Raw genomic sequence first — 25545 nt, 5'->3', positions numbered from 1 at the left:
TTTTTTACCCTTTACAGTATAACTTTTGCTGAAAGATCTACTCTACACATTAGGAGTCCCAATGGCCAACCTTAAATGGCCCAAATGCAGAAGAAACTTTACCTAAACTGTAGCATTAAAAATAATATCTGCTATTTCTAGCTGTACACCACTAGCAAAAATGCAAAGTGTAACAACAAAGTGATATGAACTTCTAGAGAAGACAGCCTTTTAACTTCTTGTTTTTTGATCTTTTAGACAGCCTTAAAAATGAGATGGATCTCAACGAGGAGGATGAAATTTTCACTGAGATGATGAAAGTGGTTGAAGAACGGGACAAGCTTGTGTCTATATTAGAGGAGCAGAGAGTGAAAGAAAAAGCAGAAGATGAGCACTTTGAAAGCATTATATTATCTACAGGCTATCAGCAGAGCAGGATTTAAACAGCCACATGCAAATAAACACAATTTCTGCAATATTCCCAATTGTGGAGATACAGGCTTCTGAAAAATGAAGGAATTCAAATTTAAAATCAGTTTATTTGGGAAGCGTGTCATTTTGTTACCAAAAGCTCCTAGGCAGTACTGGAGAGAGTCGTTACACTGCCAACTGAAAGGATCACTGGAATACAGAATAGGACTGAATTTACCTGTCTGATGGGCATCAGGGCCTGTGAAAGGGAAATCAGAGCTCTGTTGTTTTCTTGGAATTTTATTTTAATGCTGAGAGGAGAATTTCTGAGAAACACGATGATGTAATTTACTATTTTTGAGCTGGCATTGCTTTCCATTTGTTCGTCTGAATCTGTATGTGGTTTTGTTAATATTTTGGCACAGTCAAGGCACGGTGAACTATTAAAAAGGTCAGAAAGCAAGCATCTCTCATAAAAACAAGGTTAATTTTTATTTCTGCTGGAGGAAGGGTCATTTGACTAATAACTGTGTATTAGCTCTCATTAAAACTACTGTAAATACAATGTCAGAAATTAATTTGCCAGGTATTTGGAAGTTTTAGTGCACTGTATATTTTTGAACAAGAAGTTAAAGCAATATTGAATCCCTACATTTTTTTAAATGGTAAGGGTAATTTTGATAATAAAGGGATGACTGCTCTAAAAACTGTAACATAGTCAAAAAAGCTTTTGTATGTCACAGAATAGGGTCTTTTAAGATATGCTAAACGGTAATTTATAAATAGTAATCCAGACCCAATTAGTATTTATAGAGTAAGGTATACAATTGTTTGATAAAATATATCACAAATAGTAACCTAGGATGTGATGAGTGGTGTAGCAGTTAAAGAGAATAATTCCTTAAAAGGCCTGCAAAAAAGTGTTGAGTGTGTAATGTCAACACTTGATAGAAAACCTTGTGAGTGTATTTAGACTACATTTATCTTGTTGCTTAAAAATACATTAATATTTTTTGCTTAAAGGAACTATATCTTATCTTTTTTTGTACAATGTATTTGTAGATATTGGCAAAGCAGATGTGCAGAAAGCCTCCTTAGTATTCAGTAAAATTTCAGTACGTTCTTAAGTCTGAGATAATTGTGCAATTTAAGATTGGTACTATTCCCAACTGTATGTATGATACACTAAATTATCAAACTAAAAACTGTTTCTTTTTTAACATCATTTTACCTCATGCTCTGAAAAGATTTGATGTTCTCGTTATTTCACGAATGGTGCTAATTTTCAGCAGTTGCCTATGGTACAGACAAAGCTATAAACATTTATGTTACAAAAGCTTTAAACTAAAAACCTCTTTGTACTTGTAGAGTAACAGACACACTGGTTCCTGTCACAATAATCTATGAATTATCTCAAGCTTTTTCTCTATTGTAAGAAATGTAAAACATCTTTTCTAAAGATAAAAGCAAGATTTTACTGTTGACCACAGAGAAATAATGTACCTCTACTGGTGCAAGGAATATACTATTGTCCTGCAATATTTATATATTTATATTTATTTATTAGACTGTTTAAAGAGGATAAGAGTGGTTACATTTTACAGCTTGGATGTTGTCTCTGATTTTGATTTTTAAACAACGTTCTCAGTTACCATAATTTGAAGAGATACCCTTAAAACATGGCATGTAAGACTTGAACAATAGAATTTGTCTTTCAGTGCAGTGGAAAGACATAGCAGAATCCTTAACCGTGTTCTAAAATTACCATCAGACTTTGTTTTTTCTGCCATTCATAGGCTAAGCATACCTGACCTTCAGATTACATTTTTATTGAGATGAATTGCAGTGATTGATTTTTAAACTAAATCTATTACTTAAGATTGACACAAAGTAGGAGCAGGCAGGGCAGCAATAAATGTTTTAATTTTCTCTGTTGAGATCTGCTGGTATTTACAGTTTAGTGGAGAAAATTTCTGTTCCCAGAAGCCTCATGTAACCCTATAGAGCAAGACTGTCTAAAACATCTATCATGGTTTTCTGCAGAAAGCAGAGAGTTATAATGCTTTTAAGGCACTTTAAGTTTTAAAGCAAACAATGCTTTGCACAGGAGGGAAATTCAACAGAAACCTCCAGTTATGTCAGTCAAAGATTGTTTTTTTCACTTCACTTTTACAGTCTAAGAAGTCCATTTGCTTTAGTGTTGCTGTCATTCAAAGAAGGGGAGCTTCAGGGGAACATAATGCCCCTAGTCCTGAGGAGGAGATTGCTGTCCTCTCCCAAAGTCCATCCTGATTGCCCAGGGGAGGTGTGCATGTTGCAATCAGTCATGTTCAGGTTGCTCTGAATTGTCTCTGTTGTTTCAGTTTACAGTAGATACATGTTTGGCTTTAAAAACAAATGCAAAATGGTCATTTTAGCTCAAAGATGAGAGTTGTTGAGAGTATTGGAGTCAACAGAAGCTGAGGGCCATCAGCATCTTATAGACCTTAAAAAAATTAGTTGCTAAAAAGATACCTTTCTGTATGCCATGTAGTCAGAACACATGCACCACACAAAACTGTATCAGCTTTTGGGTGGAAAAACCCGTCAGGCTGTTACCCTGCCTGAAGTTAAGTGCCTTATAAGATTAGATCTAAAAATGAACTGTGCAAACAATTTAGAAAAATAATAAATTCTTATGTCATTTAAAGCAAGTCTTCATATATTGTGAAAGTAGAGAAGGAGGATGGAGAAAAAGAAGCTATGCACACTGTTCACAGGTCAATTTAATATGGTTGGATTGTATTAGAAATGTGTTTAAAGTTTGGTTTTGTTATGAGCCTTCTTGTTGCTCAATCTTTTCTGTAAATTGACTCACTAACTTAAAATAGATTTGTTCATTTTTAAGTTCTTGGCACTGTCATTGTTGGGTATAATGTGATGTGTTGGAACGTATTGATTATGTCTAAATGGACTAGATGTGAGCAATTTTCTGTTTGAGAAAATAAAATTATATATCTCTCTCTGAAGCCCCTGAATAATTTCCATAGTAATTTCTCTCCACTGATATCTGCAATCTAATATTGTGTAACTAAGGAAGGATCTATAGGTAGGAAATTATATCAGTTTCTTAAGTCATATACTGGTAAGTAAATCACACCATCTTGCAGTTCATAGATTCATTTTATGGATTAGGAACAATGACAACCTGAAGTTAGAGGCCATTTGACTCTACCTTTAACACAAGAGGTTGCAAATTCTGTGAGATCTACAGCTACCTCACATTTTTACACAGGAATTCACCTCTTCTTTAGGCATAACATACAAATTATTACAGCTGCTTGAAGACTTGAAGGAAAAATCACTGCATGGATCACTAAGAACTATGATCAAAATCTTGATTGCCAATTTTCAAGTTCCACTAGCTTTACTTCTGTTAGGTCATGTTGTTTTATTGCTTTTTACCAGGAGGAGTGCATTACAGAGCACTACAATGTGCTGCCTGAGATGAAAGAAGTGGATAAGCAAGATTTGGGCTTGTGGTGCCTGCACCGTTGCACCCCACTCAAAGACTCTGAACTGATGGGTAGTTCTCTTCAGAGGCCAGATGGACAACTGCTTTTCTTCAGAGGTCAAGGTAATTTATGTCATATTCGAATTGAGGTTTATCTTTTCCTGTGGTGTCCTTTCCTTTCCATCTTGTGTGCCTCCGAGGCAGATGGGCAGGATGGTGACTCCACTGATAATATTACAGGTGAAGTTCTAAGGACTGCACAGGAATTAACCTGCCTGCTGGGTTTATAGGTAGTAATGTGTCAAGTTTTAATCTGTGTTCAAAACCATGCAGCTACTCTGATTTCTCAGCCAGCTAATCAACAGCTGGAGGACTTGATTGGCCCAGGAGCAGGATGTGGATAGAAATGTTTGCTGGATTTCACCTAAATCTCTGCCAAATATATATGAACAAATTGTGGTTTCTTCTATTGGCTCTAATGAACTACAAAAAGAGACCTGGTGGCCATGTATGCCAGCAATGCACTTGCTGGAACATTCATGGAACACAGAGGTAGGAAATTACAGACATAAATGAAGCTTATTAAGAAAAGAAAATAATATTTTTTCTAAAAACTGTTTCAATAAGGCCAGGTGTAAATGCAAATAAACTTAGGCCAGTATTTTTATAAAGTAAGTGACGTACTGACATGTTATTGGAAGCATTAAATATCAGGATGGCATTACTTACTGAAGAGTTTAAAACTTGCTTTCATTCCTTTGAAACTTTCTAAATAATTAATTTCTGTGTCTGTATACAACATGTTATCTTTTGTCTTTCATGTACATTTTTACTCACTGTATCTTAATCTTGTATGTTCCTTGATATACAACAAAAAACACATTGTATTTTTTAAGAATCTCATTGGAAATACTCTGATACTTCCATGGAACTATGTTAATTTATTATTTGTTATTTAGTTTAAGAGAAGATTCTTATCCCAAAGAAGTTAGAAGTTGAGTAGAAAGCATAGCTCTGTTTTAAATTCAAGCATAAGCATGTGCTCAATCTTAAATTCACCTTGTGCACTGGAAACAAATTTATCCTCAAATGTGAGTTTTAGGTAACATTGGTGATGAAAATTTGGAGCCCTTCTACCCTTATACTGATGCTTTCTACTGTAATAATGCAGACACATTGGGATGATCAGTCAGCTCTAGGCCTGTCTTAAGTGGCCTGAAATAATGTGCAGCAAAGTCTTTTGGGATGATCTTACAGGGATATGGAATAAGAGACATGGATGTACAAATGCCAGTCAGGTATGACTGTATCTGAGCCTGACCTTGCACAGCCTAGAGGTTGCAGAACTGTGTGGAGGTGGCCACTGCCTGCAACCATGTGAAGAAGTGGGGCTTCCTCGAGAACTTAAAAACTATAGGGCTGAGGCAGCTCATGCTTCCCAGTCTCCAGGGGTGCCAGTGTCAGCCACAGCCTTACTTCACCTGAGGGAGCGGGTCTTGCTTGCAGACGCATGCAAGAGTGCCAGGTCCTGCCAGAGCTCTTACCTGCAAGTATTTTGACATACCATCAAGAGATGGATGTTAAACATCCACAAAGTAACCTGGTATGGAAGTGACTTCTTTTCTAAGCAAGGGCTTTTAATGTGCTGTTAACTATTAGTCAGGGTGGGGTAGACAGGTTAACAAGCCAGACCACACAGAATTGGCAGGTCAGGAGAAGGCTGACTGCAAGCAGATGAGAAATAAAAAGGGTAGACTTTGGTCTCATTCTGTTCTTCCTGAAGTCAGTGAAGGGTGTTACTGTAGGCAATTGCAGCAATAGCAGTAGGTTGATAGAGCATTTTTTGAAAATTCCACTTCCATTCTTTAAATGACCAAATGGTCAAAGGCTAGAGCAGAGGTACAGCTAGGAGAAAAATGTTAGGAGAAAACTCAGACAAATGAATAATTTATTGCACAGCCTTAACCAGCTTGGCTGCTGCAGTGCTCTTTCTTACTATCCTTATCCTGCCTCTTCTGCCTCATTGGGAAAGTAAGACTTTGTGATCATTCTGAGTCCCGTAGTAAAAGAAATAAAACCCAGGTGTTCATGGACAGATATGCAGGTGAATAAGAATTATTTGAAGTATGTGGTTTAGCCTTCTTTTATTGCCTGGTAAAATTATATATATGTGATCGGGATATAATTACTTTTAGCAACTAGTTGGCTCATCTGTAAGAACAAGGTGCTGACAGGGGGCATGGTGAGAGCTCTCATGGTCTACTCTAGATTTCTATATGCCAGATGCAGCAGAGTCAACCTGAACAGCAGCTTGTGCACTACAGTGTCCTGTTGTGTGGGATCGTGGGGCATGACCACAAAAGTATTAAATTACCAAACATAAAGCACAGCAAAACCCTAGCCAAACTAATCCCCATTGAATTTCTATTGCTGCAGCTTTTATAAAAATACTGTGTAAATAAGAACTAGGCATTTAAAATTAACATTACTATATCTGCCATAACTTAGACCTTGTGCATATCTATAAGGCAATATTAATTTAAGGTCATATGTCCATATATATTTCCAGATCAAAAGAAAAAAAAAAGTAGCATATGTAGTTCTAAATTTAAGATACAGAGAAAAAAGTGTTGTAACTATCCTCAGAGAGAAACATCATAAGTGGAAAAACACTGCAATAAAGTTACACCTCAAGAAGGGCAAATAAATTCAAGAAAGCAAAAAAACCTTAAGCCTGTCTATTGCTTTAGTACTATTATTTAAGGCACACAGTATTTTAGTTTCCAGGTCTGATAAAGTTGATTTTAAACAGACAGAGTTTAACTTCAATTTATTTTCTCCTCGTAATGTGAAACACCCATAGCTGATGAGGCTATTAAGTAAGTACTATTGCATTTGTCATTGATTTACCTATGCTGAGTGCAGTGAAACAGGAAAGAAATATGCTGGGTCTTTTCAGCTATTTTGTGTGAGACTTGGCAAACACATGTTGAATTCTGACTTTCCTGTAATGCACAACCCAGCACCAGTTGCTGTTTGTGAGGTATCTGGCTTGTTGGGGTTTTTTTGTCTTTAACACAAATGTAGTGGTACAAAGGCAAGCACACTTCTGTTAGCAAAAACGCTCTCTTCTGCCCTGCCTGCAAAATCCTGTATTGACATCTATGGATAGTAATTGGGTCCAAATGGAAATTTAGCTTGGTCTTTGCTCTGTTAGTAAAAGCCATAGATTCACAGGCATATTAAAAAGAGCTTGATGTATTTGCCCTTCTTTTGAAGTAGGTTTTTCACTATGTTCTTAAAATATATTCAAAACTATTCATCTCCTAATCACTAAATGTGAGCAGCACTTCTGAAAAAAGAGAATAATGTGTAAATTTTGGACTGCTCTGTAGACAACAGACCCGACAGACAACTGGTGCTATGAACCAGAGAGCAAACATTAGGAAAGGAGAAGTTGTACCAATGGCTTGGACTCGTTCTTGCTTTAACTGATGGCAGTATGGATGAATCAAGTTTTTCTCCAGGGCATATACTAACTGCATGCAACAAATACACATTTATGTCTATCCCTCATTAGCTAACCAATGTTACCAGCTTGTAAAAACAGAATAATTATTAGCCGATTTAGAGATATTCTCATGGTAATTTCATTTCTCTTATTATGCCTAATGGATAGCTAGATATTTGCATGAAGTGTGCGTGGCTTTTTGCCTGAATTGTTAATCGAGTGATTAAGTGGTAAGTGAAAGTAGTGCATCCAGATGACATTAATGCTGTTCTAGTCCTAGGTGCCTCCTGAACCAGTCACAGCAATTTATCTGCTTTAAAGATACTTCTCTTAAACTACTCATCTGCAAAACAAAGCAGGGTTGCTATAGCCAGCCTACCATGTTAAGTCATCTTTCTTTCCCACTAGATTTTATACTGGTCTGACTACAACAGTTGGCTTCTTCAGTAGAAGTGGATACAATGCCCACCACTTCTGGCCACTGGTGTAGCTGAAACCTACAGGCAGAAAATCCGCTTTGCAAAATGTGCTCAAGACTGAAATGTATGTAGTAGGCTTGGACTTTAAATTGCAGGAAACTATTTAGCGTCACTTTCTCACTTCATTAGTTCTTTTCTATTAGTGCTGACCACAGGGTCTAGAAACATCTGTCTGTAGGTGCAACCCATGATCCTTCCAGAGCCTTTGCTTATGAATAACTATGAGTTGAGCTGGCTGAGCCTGGTATCCAAGTCAACCAGCACTCTTGTGCATGTGGTCACCTACATTAGCGTGTTTGACCAACTTGACGGAGTTAGTGACTGCCTCCACTGTAAGGCAGTAAAAATGTGGGTAGCCCATGGGGCAGGGCACTGTCCTATGCCTCAGCGTACAGCCAGCCCCTAAAAACTGTGGGTTTCCCAGCTGAGAGGGCACCATGGCCTTCATGCCACCTCAGGGCTGCAGCTTTCCCCAAGCAATATCCTTTTCCTGAGCCCGATGGACTAAGCCCTGTGGGCAGGTAAAAGGAGGACCCTCAGCTCATGGCTGAAGCTTCTGAAGGGAGCTGGTAGAGGTGGCCCAGGTTGGGCTGAGGGGGAAGGCCATTGCGTGACCACTGTTTTGAGGAGAGGGCAGAGGTGGCAGGCCAGAAGTGGCAGGCATTACAGTGGCCGTTGGGCTGAGGAGAGGGCTCAGGCGTGCGGTGGGGTGGGGGCAGGCTGTTGGGCTAATGAATGTGTCATTGGGCGACCACTGGGCTGAGGGGGCTGTTGAAGGTGAGGGGGCCGGCGCCAGGAGCTGTGTGAGGGGCGCGGGCCCTCCCCGGCGGGCGCCGAGCGGGCGGGAGGGCGGGCGGGAGAGAGGGAGGGAAGGAGCGGGAGAGCCGGGAGAGCAGAGCAGGAGCTGCCTCAAATGCTTGAAATAATTCCGCTTCCGTTCAGAGCTGGGAGCAGCCTCCCACGGCATCGGGACCTCGGACCCGTCTGCTCCATCCCCTAGCGCCTGCGGCGGCTGGGCCATCATGGCAACCTCCCCTCAGAAGTCTCCTTCTTCCCCTAAGTCCCCTAAATCTCCCCCGTCCAGAAAGAAAGATGACTCCTTCCTGGGCAAGCTCGGCGGCACGCTGGCGAGGAGGAAAAAAGCCAAAGAAGGTAAAAATTACAGGTTTGCACGTTTCCTGGGAGTTACCTTAAAATGGGGGGGGGGGGGGGGGGGCAGGAGGAGGAGACAGGGGAAGAGGAAAAGGCTCTGGGGAGCGGGAGGAAGGGGCTGACTGGGGAAGGACGTGTCGGGTGGGGTGGGCAGGCGGGCGGCGAGGGAGGAGCGCGCCGCCCGTCAGCGCGGTTGTGCCGGGATCGCGCGGGGGCTGCGGCGCTCCTCAGCGCTGCCGCTGCCCGCGCCCCGCGGCGAGGAGACGCAGGCGGGCGGGCGTCGGCTGCAGACAGCCCACCCCCTGCTCCGTCGCCTGCAGCGGCCCCCCGCGCCGGGACGGGCTGCGAGCTGCGGCCGAGGCGGGCCCGCCGCACCGCGGACCGGGCGGTGGCCGGAGGGGAGAACCGCGGAGCTCGGGCAGGGCGAGCGTTACCTCGTGTGTGGGGCTGCGCAGATTCGTACCGCGGGCCGAGTTCCGAGAGGAGCAGGACAGGACGGACTGCCAGCGAAAGGGAGCGTTTCCCTGCAGTGGGTGAAGCGCCGCGGCGGCCTGCGGGCCTGCCAGGCCTGCGGCCCTGAGCACTTTGCAGCTCGACGCAGCTGGGGAGGGCCTGGGGCTTGTCCACGTTGCGGGCGCCGTGTGTCTCGGCCGCTGCTTGCGGCCCTTCAGTACTCGCCTTTTGAGTTTTGGTCAAAAACCTGAAAACTTAATGCTTAAATCCTCTTTGGTGACTAGTAAGTTGTTTTTTATGGGTGTATAGCATGGTCAATACACATTGCTCTGAGAAACCAGTGTAATGCACGTGACTGATCTAATGTTTATAATAGTAGTCATTCCTTAGAGTCTTAATGCTTGAGTATTCTCGTACTAAGCAAAAAATCTTTGCCTCACGACAGTGGACCTTTTCAAGAGCACCAAGCATGTACAACAGTCTGATTCTTTGTCCATACATGTGAATTAATATCCACCCCCTACTGAATTTGCCTGTGTAAAATCCCATGAGACAGCAAATTGGAATTTAACCTTACTCACCCATCATTTTCACAGCTGGTGTTAATTTAAATACTATGCAAATAGAGCCAAAGTAACAGTTGCATCAAAACAGTTTTTCAAGCAACTTTAATTGCTTGCAAGTGCAAAGAAGGGTATTAAAACTAAGCAAACCCTTGTTTCTGGTGTGTATGTGAGTATAAATCAGCACAGTGTTTCAGAGTAGCACCATTGCTGTAAACAAGGATGATAGAACTTTGGCGAGTACAACCCCTTATTCTGTAACATCTAAGATGGATTGTCTTGCTTTGTTGTGTTGTATGATTGTGCTCAGAATATTTGTTTTTTTTCTGGTCATTTTAAATGGCCCAGAAGTTGATGAAATAGCAAATAATGGAAAACTTTACCCACTTTGTTATATTATTTGTGACAAAGTATTTATGAATATTATCAGTATTGAACTAACAACAATCTTCTGTGATAAGTTGTGTATTGTAAGTTTGTTTAGATGTCTTTAATTTAGCCTATTTGTAGCAGATTTAGGATGTCTATCATTGCTATTAAATAGTGCTATTTTCCACAGTGACAAATGCTATCAAGTTACAAATCTCCAGCAAGCCCTTAGAGGCAAGTTACTTTTATTATTAAAATCTTGTAATCTTATGAAAAGGTATTTCTGTGAAATTGCATTTCTTCTCTTTTATGTCTGTATTAAATTTTTTTACTAAAGCCTCCTCCTGTCATTTAATTATCTCATCATGCTGATATTTTAACCTTTTGAAATTTTTGAACAACGTAATTGTTGTTATCTTTTATGTTTCTCAGTCTTGTAAAGTCTACTTAAAAATAAGTGGTTCTGAGATTTTTTTTTTTAACTTTGTGAGAAGTTTGTTATTTGTTGATGGAAGAAAAAGTATTTTGTTAAATTCACCTTAACATCTTTCTTATGACTGCATGTATTTGTCACATTTCATTAGTGGAAGCATCTCTAATCATGTAGGGTCTCTAAGAACAATAAACTGTTGGTAACCCTTTATAAATAATGCTGTATTTTCTTCTGTATAGGTTATTATTTTCCCCTTCTACCTACTTCATCTTATGTGTTGTGATTTTAATACTCCAGTAGAGTAAATCCCTGTTCCGGATTTCACCTGTGTCAATATTTCTTCATGAGGCAACAGTTGTGATTATTCCAAATTATTATTGTCTTTACTGTATGGGCAGTAGAACAAGATGAACATAGACTATACAGAAGATGCCTTTGTTGTCCCAGTCTTCTGTTCAGCTGGGTTACAGACCTGGCTAGAGCTACTATGGTCTTTTTTTGCAACCTGTGCAGCCTCAGAGACTACCAAGAGGATGATGCACATACACATCTGTTTGTTCCTCTGCTGCTTGCCCCTCTGTGTTAAGCCAGACCATGCTCAGGGTCCACACCTGGAATCAAAAACTCAGGAGCATATCCACATCTTACCGTTTACTGATAGGTCAGGAAAGTCAGTGGGACTTGGGGTGCTTTTGGTAAATAAGCAGCAACTGAACTGTCTTTCAGTTAGTATGAGTTCTGCTGTTACACAGAGGTCAGAATTTTTCTGATTTATTTCAGAATTTCACCACAAAGGCTAAGAAGTAGTGGTTTTATGCTGTCAAAAATGGCATTATTTCTTGCAGAAGTATACTGGTTACATTTTAATTCTATCTGTAATTAACTGTTATAGATGATACATGATCATGTGGTTTTACGTTTATGCTATCAATAGGTATTTTGAGTGCTGTCAAAATGGTATATTTTTATGTTGCAACAATAGAACTAGAGCCAAAATATTCCACCACGTGAAAATCTATTAGGATCTGAAGTGACATTGCAGTGAAGAATAGTGCAGATTGTTTATGAATACAGTAAAGTCCATGTAGTTTTAGATGTAGCAAAGGCAACTTATAAAATAGAATTTCTGTAGTAACAATAATTTATATGTATAAATATGTTAAAAATATGTAGCAAGGCTTTCCTTATGGACTTGGAAGGTGTTGGCAATGGTAAGTATTTCACCCATGCTAGAGATGAGAATGTTCTAGACAGGTGAAATGGATTTTCTAACAGTACAAACTGTTGACCAAAACAAAGAGAAGAACCAGTGATACTGTTAACTTGAGGTGTCACACATGGTGTAAACAGGGATTAACCATACCTTAAGACAGACATTAGTCTGGAAAATGTTATCATTAAATATTAGATAATATTTAATAAAATTGGAAATGTGGAGTTCAAATCTACTCATGTTGTCGTCTGTCATATAGGGTCTTAGCCTGATTTTTGTTCACAGTATCAGTTCAAGGATGAATGCATTGTACTTTATAGTCTTTCCTGCAAGAGCATGAACACCCGCATCTTTAAATGGTGTACAAGTTCTGTTAACAAAGACTGCAAATGATTACATATGATTGGAATTAATTAAAATTACCTTTTTATCTAATGAGGAAATGATGGGAGAATGCTAGAGTATTTCATGACCTGTTTACATCTGAACTGTCATATGCAAGAATTCTTTGTATTTTATAGTAAGATTCCATTCCTTTCATTCTTGAAAAGCATTCAAAGACTAAGCAATCCCATATATGCTACTAGAGGATCCCAGTCCTTATCTAGCAGGAGTTAAGATGCATGGTAGAGTTCGTCACACTCACAAAAAAAATCCCAAATTAAATTTTCCTGTAAGCTCCTTATAGTACTCCATATTGTGCATTAAACATATCCTCATTCAAGTGTATGGAGAGAATAGAGTGACCTATTTTTTTAGATGCAGGGGGATGTGTTCTGTTATGTTATGAATTTTTGATGGTGGGTTCAGTAAGGTCATGTGTGATTGTCCTCCTTGAATTTTCCTGGCCCTGCAATTAGAGACACAGAAATTTCACTCCTCCTAATAGCTTACCTTAGTGGAGAATCCTAAGAATTGGCCCCAGACATGCTAATAAATGTGTGACATTCAGGAACCGAGAGTGAAGTTCAGAATTGCTTAAATTGCACAGGAGCAGATGGAAAACAGACAGCTTGGACCCATGAATTTGGTGGAGAGCAATTACTGCTCATTGTACAGGCTCAGTCAGTTTTCCAATTGATATGACATCAATTTCAGTAATTTGACAGCTCTTCTGCCTAGTTTATTTGGTGTTGATGGGCAGGAGAAAGAATGAATTTTCTTCTAGCTTCCACTTAACAATATTTCTTCTTTTCCTTTGTATGCCTTGTTTTGATTTCATTTTGGTATGCAAGGTCACAGTAGGCCGTATTCTCTCTGTATGTCTAAGGGAAGAGTATGTTAACAGTGTAAAATATTGTAGATTCTGCTATTTCTTAGTATTAACCTTAAATTTCTTAGTCTTTTGCTGCCATCATGCATTTCATGGAATAATGTGAAATTAGAACGAATAAAAACAGAAAATAAGAATAAGTGTAGGGTGATGAGAGCTTTTCAAGTATTTTAAATTAAGTTTTTGTTTTTCCAGAATGCAGGCTACAATGCCTTGTTGTACAAGGCTGACAGCAAGATCATGCCTTGGTCTGGCAATGGGCATTTTACTATGAAAGACACTTATTTCTTGGTATACAAGAAGTATTCTGCTAAATTTTAATTGACATATTTGAATTATTTTCTTTGGATCTGTTTGTGCAACTTCTTTTTGAGTAATGCACTACTGGGGCAAAGGACTATTTTCTCATGTCAGTAGCTTTTTGTTTTGCTTGTCTGTTTCCCATGTGAGAGATTGTAGATTAGCTTAAATGCTTTGCAGGCTTTTTCTTTTCCACTGCTGTGAACCTGATGCTGTATTTAAAATGCAGACAAAGCTGAAAGAAAAAATTACATACACCATACCATCATATTTGTTAGTATGTAGTGTAAATGATGAAAATGGCCCACTACATGCTTATTTCATACTAGTTCTTTGAGGAAGGCATGTTACCAGTTCTGTGAAAAGGAAATAGCATGGAAAGGCTTAATTGTCACTCATATCACTGCTTTTGAATTCTGTCTTCTTCTGCAGAATATCAGTAGCCTCCACCCTGTGATTCTCTGACCCTAGGCTTTCTCGTGCCATCAGAATAGCTGAACAGTTGGTTTTGATGTCTGACATCCTGTGCTTTAGCTCCACTCTTAGTGTATAACAACTGAAATGTGTTTATAACCTTTCCCCTATATAGTGTTATATATTGTCATGTCTGTGGTATGTTGCCACAGGTGCATCATAAATGGCTGCGTAGCTGATAACTGAGCAAAATCTGTTGAAATAGTTATTATCTTGGAGCAAGTTCTGTTAGGTAAAGAAAATACTTCTGTTATGTGTAAGGAACATGTGAAGTGAAAAGAAAAACTGAGGGAAGGCTCACTTGTTTTGTTGTCATTTCATTGCTGTAAGCCTTCTGAGCATATCTGCAGTGCATGAAAGGAAGAGAAAATATTCAAAAGGAGAGCATTGGGTTTTATTTCCATCCTTTGAAATCCAAATTGTCAGGGGATATCTGAGGAGGCCTCTGTGTTCTGACCATTGAAGGATTGCTTGGGAGAAAGATAATAAACTCTGAAAAGGTTCTGTCAGCGTAGACAGAACACACCCAACTGTTGCTTATGCTGTGATGACAAGAGCCCTCCAGATGCACCTCTCAGGCATATATGTAAATGACAGCTCTGACACACTTGAAGCTGTTTGTCATTTGTCAAGCCAGACCCTGGGTTTGTGCAGGTCAAAGAGTAACTGCTTTGGGTCTGTGTGTTTCTTGCTTTCCTGCCTCTGCCTCCTCCTTCTACAAGCAGTATTTCTCTGTAATAAGCAGGAGTTAATCAGTGTTATCTGTAAGATGCTGTTAAGCATCTAGTATTGTTTATACGGGGCTAAATCAAGGGCCAAATCCTACTTGTGTTAGGCACTATGCTTTCACAAAACAGTGCTAAGAGCCTCTGTGTGCAATAATTTGCAACCTAGAGCTCTTTATCTGTGTATCTTGCCTATTTTCTTAGCTTTTTTCCCTCCTGTAGTCTGCACTTTAACATTATTTATGGCATTTCATTTTTTTTCTAGGACTTGTGATCTCACTGGGAATTTTATCTAAAGCATTTTCTCTCTTTTTTTTGGTTTCAGGAGGCTTTTTTTTGTTTTGTTTGTAGATAGGCTTTGGCTCTGTTTGATTCAGAGGAAGATAGGAAAAAATTGCTTGTGTTTTTGAATCTCAGAAGTCCCAGATAACCCTAAATTTACTCTAAAAAAAGTAATTATTTTAACAAATACTCATGTAGGGCCCAGATCAATTCTGCGTCGTCCATGTGTTCCATCTACAGCAATCAAATGTGTAGGAATAGATGAGTCCCAGATGCCTGCATTTTTGCCAGTCTATTTCCACAGGTATCCTGTCATGACAGAGCTGAGTGTATCATTGCCTCCTTTATGTGACTGTTTCGTAGCATGTGCAAACATATCAGAAGGGATTAGATCATACAGCATTGTAAAAGATAGGATATGTGAAATGCACTGGTAGTGTTGAGCACAAAGCACAGCACTGCCAACCTCTGCCAGAGCGGAGGCAAAAGACCCCATGGTGGTGTCACAATGGAGGCAACAGGACCCACCATGCAGTAGGGGATGTGTATGCAGAGGATACAGGGCCAGGCTCTCCTGCCTGTTCCCACAAGAGCACCCCAAATCTTAAATACATCCCATGGCTTCTCAGCTAACTGAAGTGACAGAGATTTCTTTATTTTTTTATCTTATGCATGCATAAGTTCTGAAACTTACTGCTATAGGACGTTATGGGTGCCAGAAATGTTGGCAAGGGAGGGGGGTGTTAAAAGTGGGTCAGGTTGGATTCTAGATGGGGGAAAAAAAGGAGATCTGCAATGGCCCACATGTGACTCGTGTAGTCCCGTGTAGACATTTCAGATATCATTAAATACCTATCATGAAATCCACAGCTCTTAGGAAACTTATAGCAGGGTAAAAAATTTTGTTGGCTTGCCTTTCCCCATTTGTGTCATTAAGAATGCATTTCTGCCAGGGGCCAGGAGCCGGGGCTTTGATCTGCTGTTCTGACGCAGTACAGCCATTAATTCTGTTCTCTGACTACCTGCATGTGGGCATAGAGTCGCTGAACTCTGTCTTTACGTTTGGCTTCCAAAAGCAGCCTTAGATAATGTGGGCAAGTCAGCTGCCACAGAAGTATGCCTTTTATTTCCTGTGTTTTTTCCCATTCGAGCAGTTTCTTCATTGCCTGAGCCTATAGGTTTCATACAGGATAAAACTAAACATGCATGGAACAGGTTAAAGGATGGGGGATTGCGCAGAAGAGCAGAGAAGCAGATCAAGGGGTCTGGCTGCAGAAAGCAGCTGCTCTCTTGAGGTGCTTCTTGGCTGGGAGGAGGGACAGGGCTGGAGGGCAGGGAGAGGGAGGATGTCTGCCAGTAAGGCTATGTCCATCCCTCCCTGTCTTCTCTTCAGCAGCAGCTGCTCCCTGCTGCTTGTGCTGTTTCAACTGCAGTGGTCACTGTTGAGCTCTTTAAGGTGCTGTGAGCAGACACAGATGAGGGTGCTTGGTGTTTTGGCAGTGCTTGTTGCTACAGCAGCTGTTCCCATCTGTGGGGAAGGGGTGGTGGCCACAAGCTGCCAGCTGGACTGTGAAGTTGTAGAGAATGATAAGCTTGGGTAGCAGAATTACTGAATAGTTAGGGTTGCAAGGGAACTCTGGAGATCATCTGAAAATTCAGGTGTCTGGTGATTCAGGATCTCAACAGAGGGAAGGAAGACTGATCTGGCCCACAAAACTAATACCTCTGACTGGCCAGCTGTGATGAAGGCATAGTGGCAGCATACTCCTGTCAGTTCTTTTCAGAATCTGCTGCAGTTAGCTAGATGCATAGCAATTATCTAGATGAAAGGTAAAAAAGATTAAAGTGGCAAAGTAAAATCAGCATTAAACAAGTGGTTGAAGATCCTCCAGTGCTTCTAAATTACAGTACAGAGCCATGGAAGAAGAAAAAATAAACAGCTAGAGACCAGCTCATGCTGTTGTACCATTATTTCAATGTTAATTTTTTTCTTTACCTCTCCAGATTAAAAATATGCTATCCCTGATATCAGACTCATAAAAAACATGCATCCAGTTTTCAGTGTGAAGTCAGATGTAAACCAAGTGAAGCCATGGAGTATTAAGTTTGCATTTTCAGTAAAATGAGCTTGCTGTTAAGAGTATCCCTTAGCAGTTAAAGAATCTGCCCTCAAGGTAGGAGAAGACCAAGAGAAAAGTTCTCACTGGGTTTGGTTACTCATGGGATTCTACATCTTTTGAAACCTCTCAGGTTAAAGGCAGCTTCCTTTTAAGTACAGCTCTGTGCTTCTGTGAATCTCCCTTGAACAGGATTTCTGGGATATATGCTTACTTTTCTCCCTTGCAGATCAGATAGTTTAATACTGGTCTTTCTGCCTTTCTCAATGAGATTAAGGTAAGGTCAGTCCAGTTCTTTTGTATCGGAGATCAAGTGTATCCTGTTAACTTAATCCAGAGTTCTACAGTCGTTTTCAGCAAAGTACTGATGTTGCTGAAAGTGTTATCAGCAGTTGTAGGGGCATAGTTGTTTTCAGAATGGAACTTGAAAAGCAGTGGTTGAGGTGTACCTAAAATACTGTTGCTTTTCCATCTGCTGCTTCAGTCCTCTTCCTTTTCCTCCCTACATCAGTGCCTATTAAAATATATGGTGCTGTTGACTTGCATCCCTAATGATAGGCTATTTTCTTAGCTAAACCACAGGCAAAAGTAAAAAGAGATAACCCTTGAAAAGATAGTTGATACTACACTAGGTGCAGTCAGTGCTGTGCTGGAAGCAGTGACACCATTTTGGGTGAGAGAATGAGCTGGAAGACAGGATATTTGCAGTGCTTCACATTTTGCCTTGCAGCTCTTCCAAATGCACAGCAAGGGTGGGGCTGAAAACTTAGTTTACTCCTTGTGCCTTCTCCAGATCCTAGTAGTTTCTGTGCCTCTTTGAGTGTGTAGCTGTACTCACAGCACTGAGTAGCAAAGCACTTGGAGCCTTGTGTCGTCATATATTGTCTGTTTGGTGTGCTAATACTTACTAACAGCTAACATTAGTTGGTTTGAATACCCTTGTCTCTCTTGGGTTTGGGTGTGCGTGAATGAGTGTGCCAATGAGTTACTCACTTTGGTGACCAGACTCCAAACAAAAGATATCTTGGACCAAAAGCAAAATCAGATCAACAGCCGTATTTGAATCCTTAGGCCACTATGCAGCTAACTCTAAGACTGTGTGCTCAGGACAGAGAAAACCAAGGGCCAGAAAAAAGCCCAGAAAAAGAGGAATGTGACTGGTCAAGAGTGAGTTGTATTGGCAGAGCTGTATTGGTTGAACAGATGGTGGCTAATCTTCCCAAGTCCTGCACCTGGCTCTAGACTGTGCTACTGTTCAACCAAGTGATGATCTTACTCAAAATATTAATGAATTGCTGGGATGAAGTTACAGGGCTCTACCAGCTCCCAAATGTTCTGCTTTCCTTTTAGTTTTTTTAGTAGTCCCTGTGAAATAATTCCGTGTGGTGCTATAAAATATTCTTGTAATATATGTGGATTTAATACAAAACTAAAATCACATTGGTCATGAGTTAGCAGTACTGCTTTTCATTTAGTCTTTGCACTTGTCTTCCTGACTTCCTACTGATATTTTGTAAGTGCCACATAGCGTGTCACCTAGTGATGGGTGAGATTAATGTTTATTCATGGTGAAACCTATGAAATTCCACTTAGAAAAAAGGACTTCAGTCAGGGTGTTTGGAGAGGAAGTGCAACAATTGTTAATGATTGCTGCTGCTCTTCCAAGTCTATGAGGAGAGGCTGAAGGGCATGGTAGAGTGAAGAGCAACTCCAGAGTTTTCATTCAGGGCAGCAGCAATTTCCCAGACATGAAAATATGATCTCATACTGCAAAAGCCTTGAAAGCATCAAAAATCCTCAATATAATCTAAAAACTCCAATTTCTTTAATGTTTACTTAATATAGGATTCAGTTTTTAATGGACTGCACGTTCACAACAAGAAAGATCTGTCACCACATCTTTGGTATTTGTAATGAAATCTCATGAAGTACTTGAACCTCTTTTGCCTGTCTTTGCATGAAGCGAGACAACTTTAAAGTGCTCTAATTAGAGCTGCCCTCTTGGCTTTCATTACTGTGGCAGTGCACAAGCAAACACTTCAGGTGAAGTTAACTGTGTTAGAAACAAGATAGAGAAAGGGGTATTATCCTTTGGAGGTACCACCTTTTTCCACTAGCTGTATTTTGGTTGTTATTTACACATATGTATTTTAATATAATGCTTTCTTATGTTCATGTCTACTGCAAATATATAAAGCTCCATGTTACCAGGGATGTTCAAGAGGTAGACTTCAACATAGCCCTTTTCAGATTGTGTACTGGTTTCTTTATGTTAGTACTCAATACTCCTCGAAGTTCTCGTTATTGCAGAGGAAGAATGTAAGTTGCTTCTCATGGCCTGGCTATGCGCTTTCTGGCCGTAGCTTCTAAGAGGTGCAGGTTGTTGTGCTAAGTGCTGTCCTGCCAGTTATTTAATCCTGCCATGATTAATTGTTTCCGTGGAATTACAATCAAAGATATGGGTGTAAAGCAGAGGGCTATGGTGGATCACCTTCCTGGCTCATCAAACAAGCAGGGGTCATACTTTGTAAACAGATGGACAGGGGTAGAGGCAGCGTAGAGAGCACATGTGCAGCAAGGCTGGGTGTTAAGGTCAGAGTTTCCCAGACAAGAATGTCTGAATTGCTGTGCCCTACTTATCCAACTGTGAGCTGGATTAATGAAAGGGAGAGTTTAGACAGAGAAGTACTTTGGGTACATTTAATAGGAGAAGAGAAAGATGTTTTCTTTTGTGTCTGTACAGGTGGTCCTTTTGAAGCAAGCCAAAATAAGCTTCCTCACCTGGGTAACAGCCTGAATAGGTTGGCAGGGTGTGAATCCATTTTCAATGTGTGTAAAGAGAAGTGTAACAGTTTGGCCGTGTACAGCCTTTCATTTATTTTTTTTCTTAACAAGTTTCTTCTTTGGCCATCTTCTTTGGCTGAGGCCTAATAATTTCTTTTTTCTTTTAACCGTAGGCGGTTCTAAAGCAGCAAACTATTAATAGTGAAATATTGGTTTAGAAGAACACTAATGCACAGGGGATTCTAGAGCAAACGAGGCAATACTGTCAATGGTTCAGATTGTTCTTAATTACAATAATGGCATTACAGGAGCTGCAGTTGCTGTCGGGCACAAAAGAAGATAATGATAATGTCAGAGTGCTCAGAGTAAATGCAGTATAATGTATTGCAGTACTGGATTCAAAAGATGATATGCCTAACTTGTCGTCAGAGTACATTAAGAAGTAGAATAGTAAAAGACCAGAACAGTTTTTGTTGTAAGTATGTAGCTCAGGGGTTTGGGAGGGGGTTGTTTTGTTGGTTTTGTTTTGTTGTTTTGGGGTTTTTTTTGTGGCCTATACTTTCAGGTTTAAGAAGTGTTAGATCTCGTGTGCTTAAATGACCTATATTAATTTTACTAGAAGTTCTGATGACATCTGTTCTCCCCACTTGGAATAAAGAAAATCACCCTTGCTTTGAGAAGGAAAGGAGCTATGTATTGACTCAGTACTCTCCTACCCTCAAAACACTTGATATTGACCGTTAGAATAAGAGAACATGGTTATAATAGATTTGATCCTAAGTCAGAATTTGCCCCAGTAGCCTCTGTAAATATGTCCAGAATGCTTGATACATGTGATCCTTGTTTTATAATGAAACAAAATAAATTCAACTCTAGGTTTTGGGGAAGTTTCAAAGCTGGATTTGAATTTTATGGCTAGAGGCCAAATTGGAACTAAAACATTTGTAAACATTTTAAGGCTATATACTGTACACTCAAATTCATTACTGTAGAGGAAGACACTTTACTGTTTCACTACAAAATAAAACATGCAGCAAAGCAGCTTGTGGTCTCAGATTCTTGTCAACCCTTTGTTTCTAGGTAAGAACAGATAATAAACTGAAAAATAGTGGTGCTGTTCAGTGGTGCTCATATCACAAGTGTTAAAAGTGACTTGCTGTCTTTCATACTTCCCGAACTCATTACAGTGGTGGGTTGGATTGGAAAAAAATCAGCATCCACTTCATTTACATCTTGGTTATTTTGTTCATGTTTGTCATGAAACAGTTACACACAAATGAAACAATTTGTACAGAATCCAAAGAAACATTTTTTTGCAGGTTGTTGTCTCATGCAAACAATGCCAATATGCTTTGTAAACAAACATTCCCCTGAACGGACAGCAGGGTGCAGGTGCTCTGTAGGGCACAAGGTGGCTCCAGTTCACGAGGAAAGCTGGTGTCAGCGAAGGAAGCGCCAGGAGTTCACAGGAATCGGCTAGAAGTGTGTCAGAATGGAGCTCAGCATTTCACTGTATTGCAAGTCTGGTATTTTGAGTATGAATTGAATCTTAATAGGTCTTTGGGAGAAGACTAGTCTTAGAGTAAGTCTAGTAAATTCAGATTGCATTTTGCATCTTCTATTGTATTTTTGAAGGAGTTACTTCAGTGGATTTTACCAGACATTCTGAGCTAAGTTGCTTTTGTCCAAATAAAAGGTAACAACTCTATGTGCAGAACAGCATTCCTAGTGTAAGATACAGAGAAAACAGAGCTGATGTGTACAGTAAGGGCAGAAATCTAAACTAAGGTAGGCAAGGGATAAAAGAGATTCAAAGGTTCATAAGAAAAGATTTCAGTCAAGCAAGTCACTAAAATGTAATGGGTAGAGGAGAGAACAGAATAAATTGTTAAGAAAATCCCATCTTATAACCAGTCAAAAATGCTTTGTGTCTGTGGTTGGTCTTGCAGTCTGTAACAGTAACACTTTCAGAATCTCATAGAGTTATTTGTCCATTTCTATTTCCGACCTAATAAGAGCTGCTAATAGTCTGCTCTTGTTCAGATGAAGACGTTCTGTTTATTTCTAACCACCTGAGAATTTTTGAGTGACGACAGAAGTGTTTGTTCTGTCAGTAACATCTACTTGGGACAACTGAGGCAGAAAAAGGTGAATTGAGTTGATTTACTCATGTGATCTTCTGCAGAGTAAGAAGTAGAAACAAGCAATGGTCTCCTAATTTCAGTGTTTAGCCTTGCTTCATTAAATAGTGCTCTGTGTCATTCACAGTTTTTTTTGAGTTTTTAACTCTGTTGCATGTCTTGGTATGGTTTTAACTGGAGGAGGGGTTTTTTTTTGTTTTTTTTTTAACAGAAGCTTATCTGGTATGTAATTTTTTTGTTTGTATGAACTAGGCAGAAGTTTTCTGAGTTGTGTATTTTTAAATTTGTTTTACATAGTGTTGCAGCAGGGATTGTATTAGCCAAATATATAAAGAAATAACATTTCTTAGTGTGACCTTTGCCTCTATCCCAAAGAAGGAGGATTTGGTTAAGAGGTTTAAGCTGTTTTACTTAATAGCAATTTTTTTCAAAGTACTGTCAGGTGTTAAATTCAGAAATCTAATTTTACCACATTATTTCTTTTAAAAGTCTTGAAGCTTAGTTTTTCTCTGTTAATGACTAATGTTAAATACAGGGAAAACATTTGAGACCTACATAGATTTAATACTAAAAATAGTGTAAAGCACCTTTTTGACTTAGTAAATTCTCTGTATTTTCAGTTTTACAAATGAATTTTATCAAAAGTTAACTGATGGCATGATTACAATCAGTAACTCCCCATATTAGATCTAATCCCTTTGTTCTTTGTTCATACAGAACGCCCACTAAGGCCCAAGAAAGTTTTGACTGAATAAGGAGTACAACAACTGGCTGTAGTTTTAGTACATATAGGGGCAGATTGTGGGTCGTGGCCAGCTTAAAAGTGAGCTCCAGTGATTCCAGATCTTGTGCATAATAGGCAGATCCTTCACACTGTTATGACGGTGCTTTATTAACATGTCAAATACAGAAGAAAAAAACCTGACAATTTCATGGCAGTTCAGAATCTTATTAGCATGTCTTATTGTTTTGTGTCTCTGAGCTGAAATTATGCAAATATATCTTCAAAAACATTTCCTTGTTTTCATGAGAGAGTGAAGCAAATAGAATAATAAATTGGAATTAAATACTTGAATAGTTTGGCCAATTAATAAATCTGCAGTTGCAGAATAGAAGGTCTGTGGGCTGGAGCTGGCTCTTAACTTAATGTTAACTTACATTTAATTAGCCAGACCAGATGGAAGCTGGCTAAGCTTTGCATGAAGGCTTGTGGGAAAAAGACATAATCTTCCATTTTGTCAAAGGAACTAATACCACAGATTAAAGGTCGGTGTTCTTTTCAGAATTTAGAGTGGATGCATAGTGGCTGATGGCAAGAAACAGCAAGGGCATTAAGAAATTAGCTTAACCCCGTGATGACTAGTATATACCAACTCTGCTTCATTTAATTCCCTAGTTCAAACCATTGGTCTTCAGTTTCAGTAGTAAATCCCTGAGAGATAAGAATGGCTGTAAATTTTACTCTTTTGTCAGGAAAGTAGTCCTATGTAGACGACCAGCATGGATGGAGAGATGAAGCTCTGTAAAAGGTTTTCTTACTCTACTGAGTAAAATATAATGCTGTTCAGATGCTAAGCACTTGGGATCAGTCTGACAAACCCCACTTAATTCCTCACTTAACAATAAGCATGCAAGTAGACAAGTCAAGTAGACAAGTCAAGAAACCATTGATGTGCTCAAAGAAGTGCATACATGGATCAAGTCAGTGTGCAGAGCTTAAGGACTACATCAGGCACGTTTTATGTTAAGGCTTGAAAATTTAGTAGAGAGTGAAGGGAATCTGTTAAGACTAAACCTTATGCATAACCGCAAGAAAGTGCACATTTTATATACTGGTTATTTAACCAGTATATAACCGGTCTTTGGGGATACTTCCTAGCAGCTTCAGCAAGGCAAAAGAGAGTTTTTTACTGAAGTGGAGAATAGTAATTTACGTACCAAGAAAATAGGGCAAACTTAATGTTGCCATGAAACATCAAATGCCACATTGCTTTTTCAGAAAGTAAGGTAACCCTCTGCAGTAGGTAATAATTATTGTTACTTTGGTCTGCCATCTTTGCATATGTTATTTACTTTACTTGTGCAAAGACTAGCTTGGGAAAGGAGGTTGGGAAATTACCTGCTTTTTGATTTTTGTCTATGTTCATGTCCAGCAATTGGGAATTAGATTTTTGGTGGACTTTACTGGCTGAGATGCAGATACCTGTAGAGCTGATAGGTGTCTTTTGGACACTCACATACATATTGAATCAGGTGCCTAAATGGCCATTTAAGTTCCTACAATGTCTAATTCCCTGTTAGTCTAACACAATCTATTTTGAAACACTTAAAACTAAGCCTTTCAAAGCATTCTGGAGCTTGCTTGTACTTAGCAAAACTTTCTAACTACTAGACCACCTTGTCTACTTTGTTGTATCTAAACTTTCCCTTAGTGGCTAAAAATCCTCTACCATTTGATGGTTTTATCACTGAAGTAAAATGATTTGAATGAGATTGAGCCAATTCTTATGAAGAGTTAAGAATATATTGCAAATCTCAGTTAATCTACACTTGATAACAGTCGGAGGAAAGGAGGCTGGGGAACTGAATGAACATGAAAACTTTGCAACCTGTTTAGATTGTGATTTGATATGCTGAGGTGAGGACACCCATTCTGCCATTTACTGCAGCGTTCTTAGAGCATTCATAAACACAGGTCCCCAGCCCAACATTCTCCAAGGTGCATGTTTCTTTTTTAATGAATTTTAGGGGGGAAAGCTTTTCTACTTTTCTACTCAGCTGAACTGGAGCACATGGATCTCGACTAGCAAGTAGTTTGAAAGCTGTAATCGTGTGTATGTATGTTAATGCTTTTGTCTCTTTTCTCATTTAAAAAAAAATGTGTCCTGTGGATAGAAGAAGAATTTTGCTAGTCACCATTTACTAGACCACATTTATCTACAATTACCAAACAGTGACGTTGGAGATACCACAGTTATTTTCCATTTTGAGTTACTGACATATTTCAGATACCACTTGGTGACAAAATATTTGAAGGGAATGGTAAATTTAAAAACAATTATAGTTGCAGATGATGGAATTAGCATTTCCTTATCAAGTGACTCACCTCAGCCACTGTAAACCCAGGCAAGTATAGGAGTAAGTAGTGCATTTTTAGAAGTATAGCTAGTATGAAAATACTTTTTTTTACTTTCCTTATCAGATAAAACTTAACACTGCATATCTGAACCCAGCTTCTGTTCTCTGATCAATGCCCACTGCCTCATGTGGAAAGTATAGTATAGCCCAGTAGAATGTGTCCCAACAGGTATGTTTGAAGAGAACACTTAAGAACAAAGTAATTGCTTTAATTTTGATACAAACATCTTCTGCTGGGGATCACACTCTTTTTTA

General features: G+C 39.4%; 2 protein-coding genes across 6 annotated transcripts in view; both read left to right on the top strand.

Annotated features, from left to right (window-relative positions):
* MICAL2 (microtubule associated monooxygenase, calponin and LIM domain containing 2) overlaps positions 1-3348 on the top strand; it is a 129193-nt gene extending 125845 nt beyond the window's left edge. For all 5 annotated transcript variants that reach the window (XM_061999489.1, XM_061999486.1, XM_061999487.1 and 2 more), the window contains exon 30: positions 238-3348. In XM_061999489.1, the coding sequence (XP_061855473.1) occupies positions 238-422 (185 nt within the window). In that variant the 3' untranslated portion in view covers positions 423-3348. The remainder of the gene's footprint in view (positions 1-237) is intronic.
* A 5402-nt stretch (positions 3349-8750) lies between these two features.
* The window catches only part of PARVA (parvin alpha), a 66792-nt gene continuing 49997 nt past the window's right edge, over positions 8751-25545 (top strand). Inside the window, exon 1 of the mRNA XM_061999743.1 lies at positions 8751-9025. Within this exon, the coding sequence (XP_061855727.1) occupies positions 8896-9025 (130 nt within the window). The 5' untranslated portion in view covers positions 8751-8895. The remainder of the gene's footprint in view (positions 9026-25545) is intronic.

Source organism: Colius striatus, chromosome 7 (genome assembly GCF_028858725.1).
Source record: "Colius striatus isolate bColStr4 chromosome 7, bColStr4.1.hap1, whole genome shotgun sequence".
Taxonomy (NCBI): domain Eukaryota; kingdom Metazoa; phylum Chordata; class Aves; order Coliiformes; family Coliidae; genus Colius; species Colius striatus.
The sequence above is the reverse complement of the archived record's forward strand: the minus strand, read 5'-3'. Positions and strand labels throughout refer to the sequence as shown.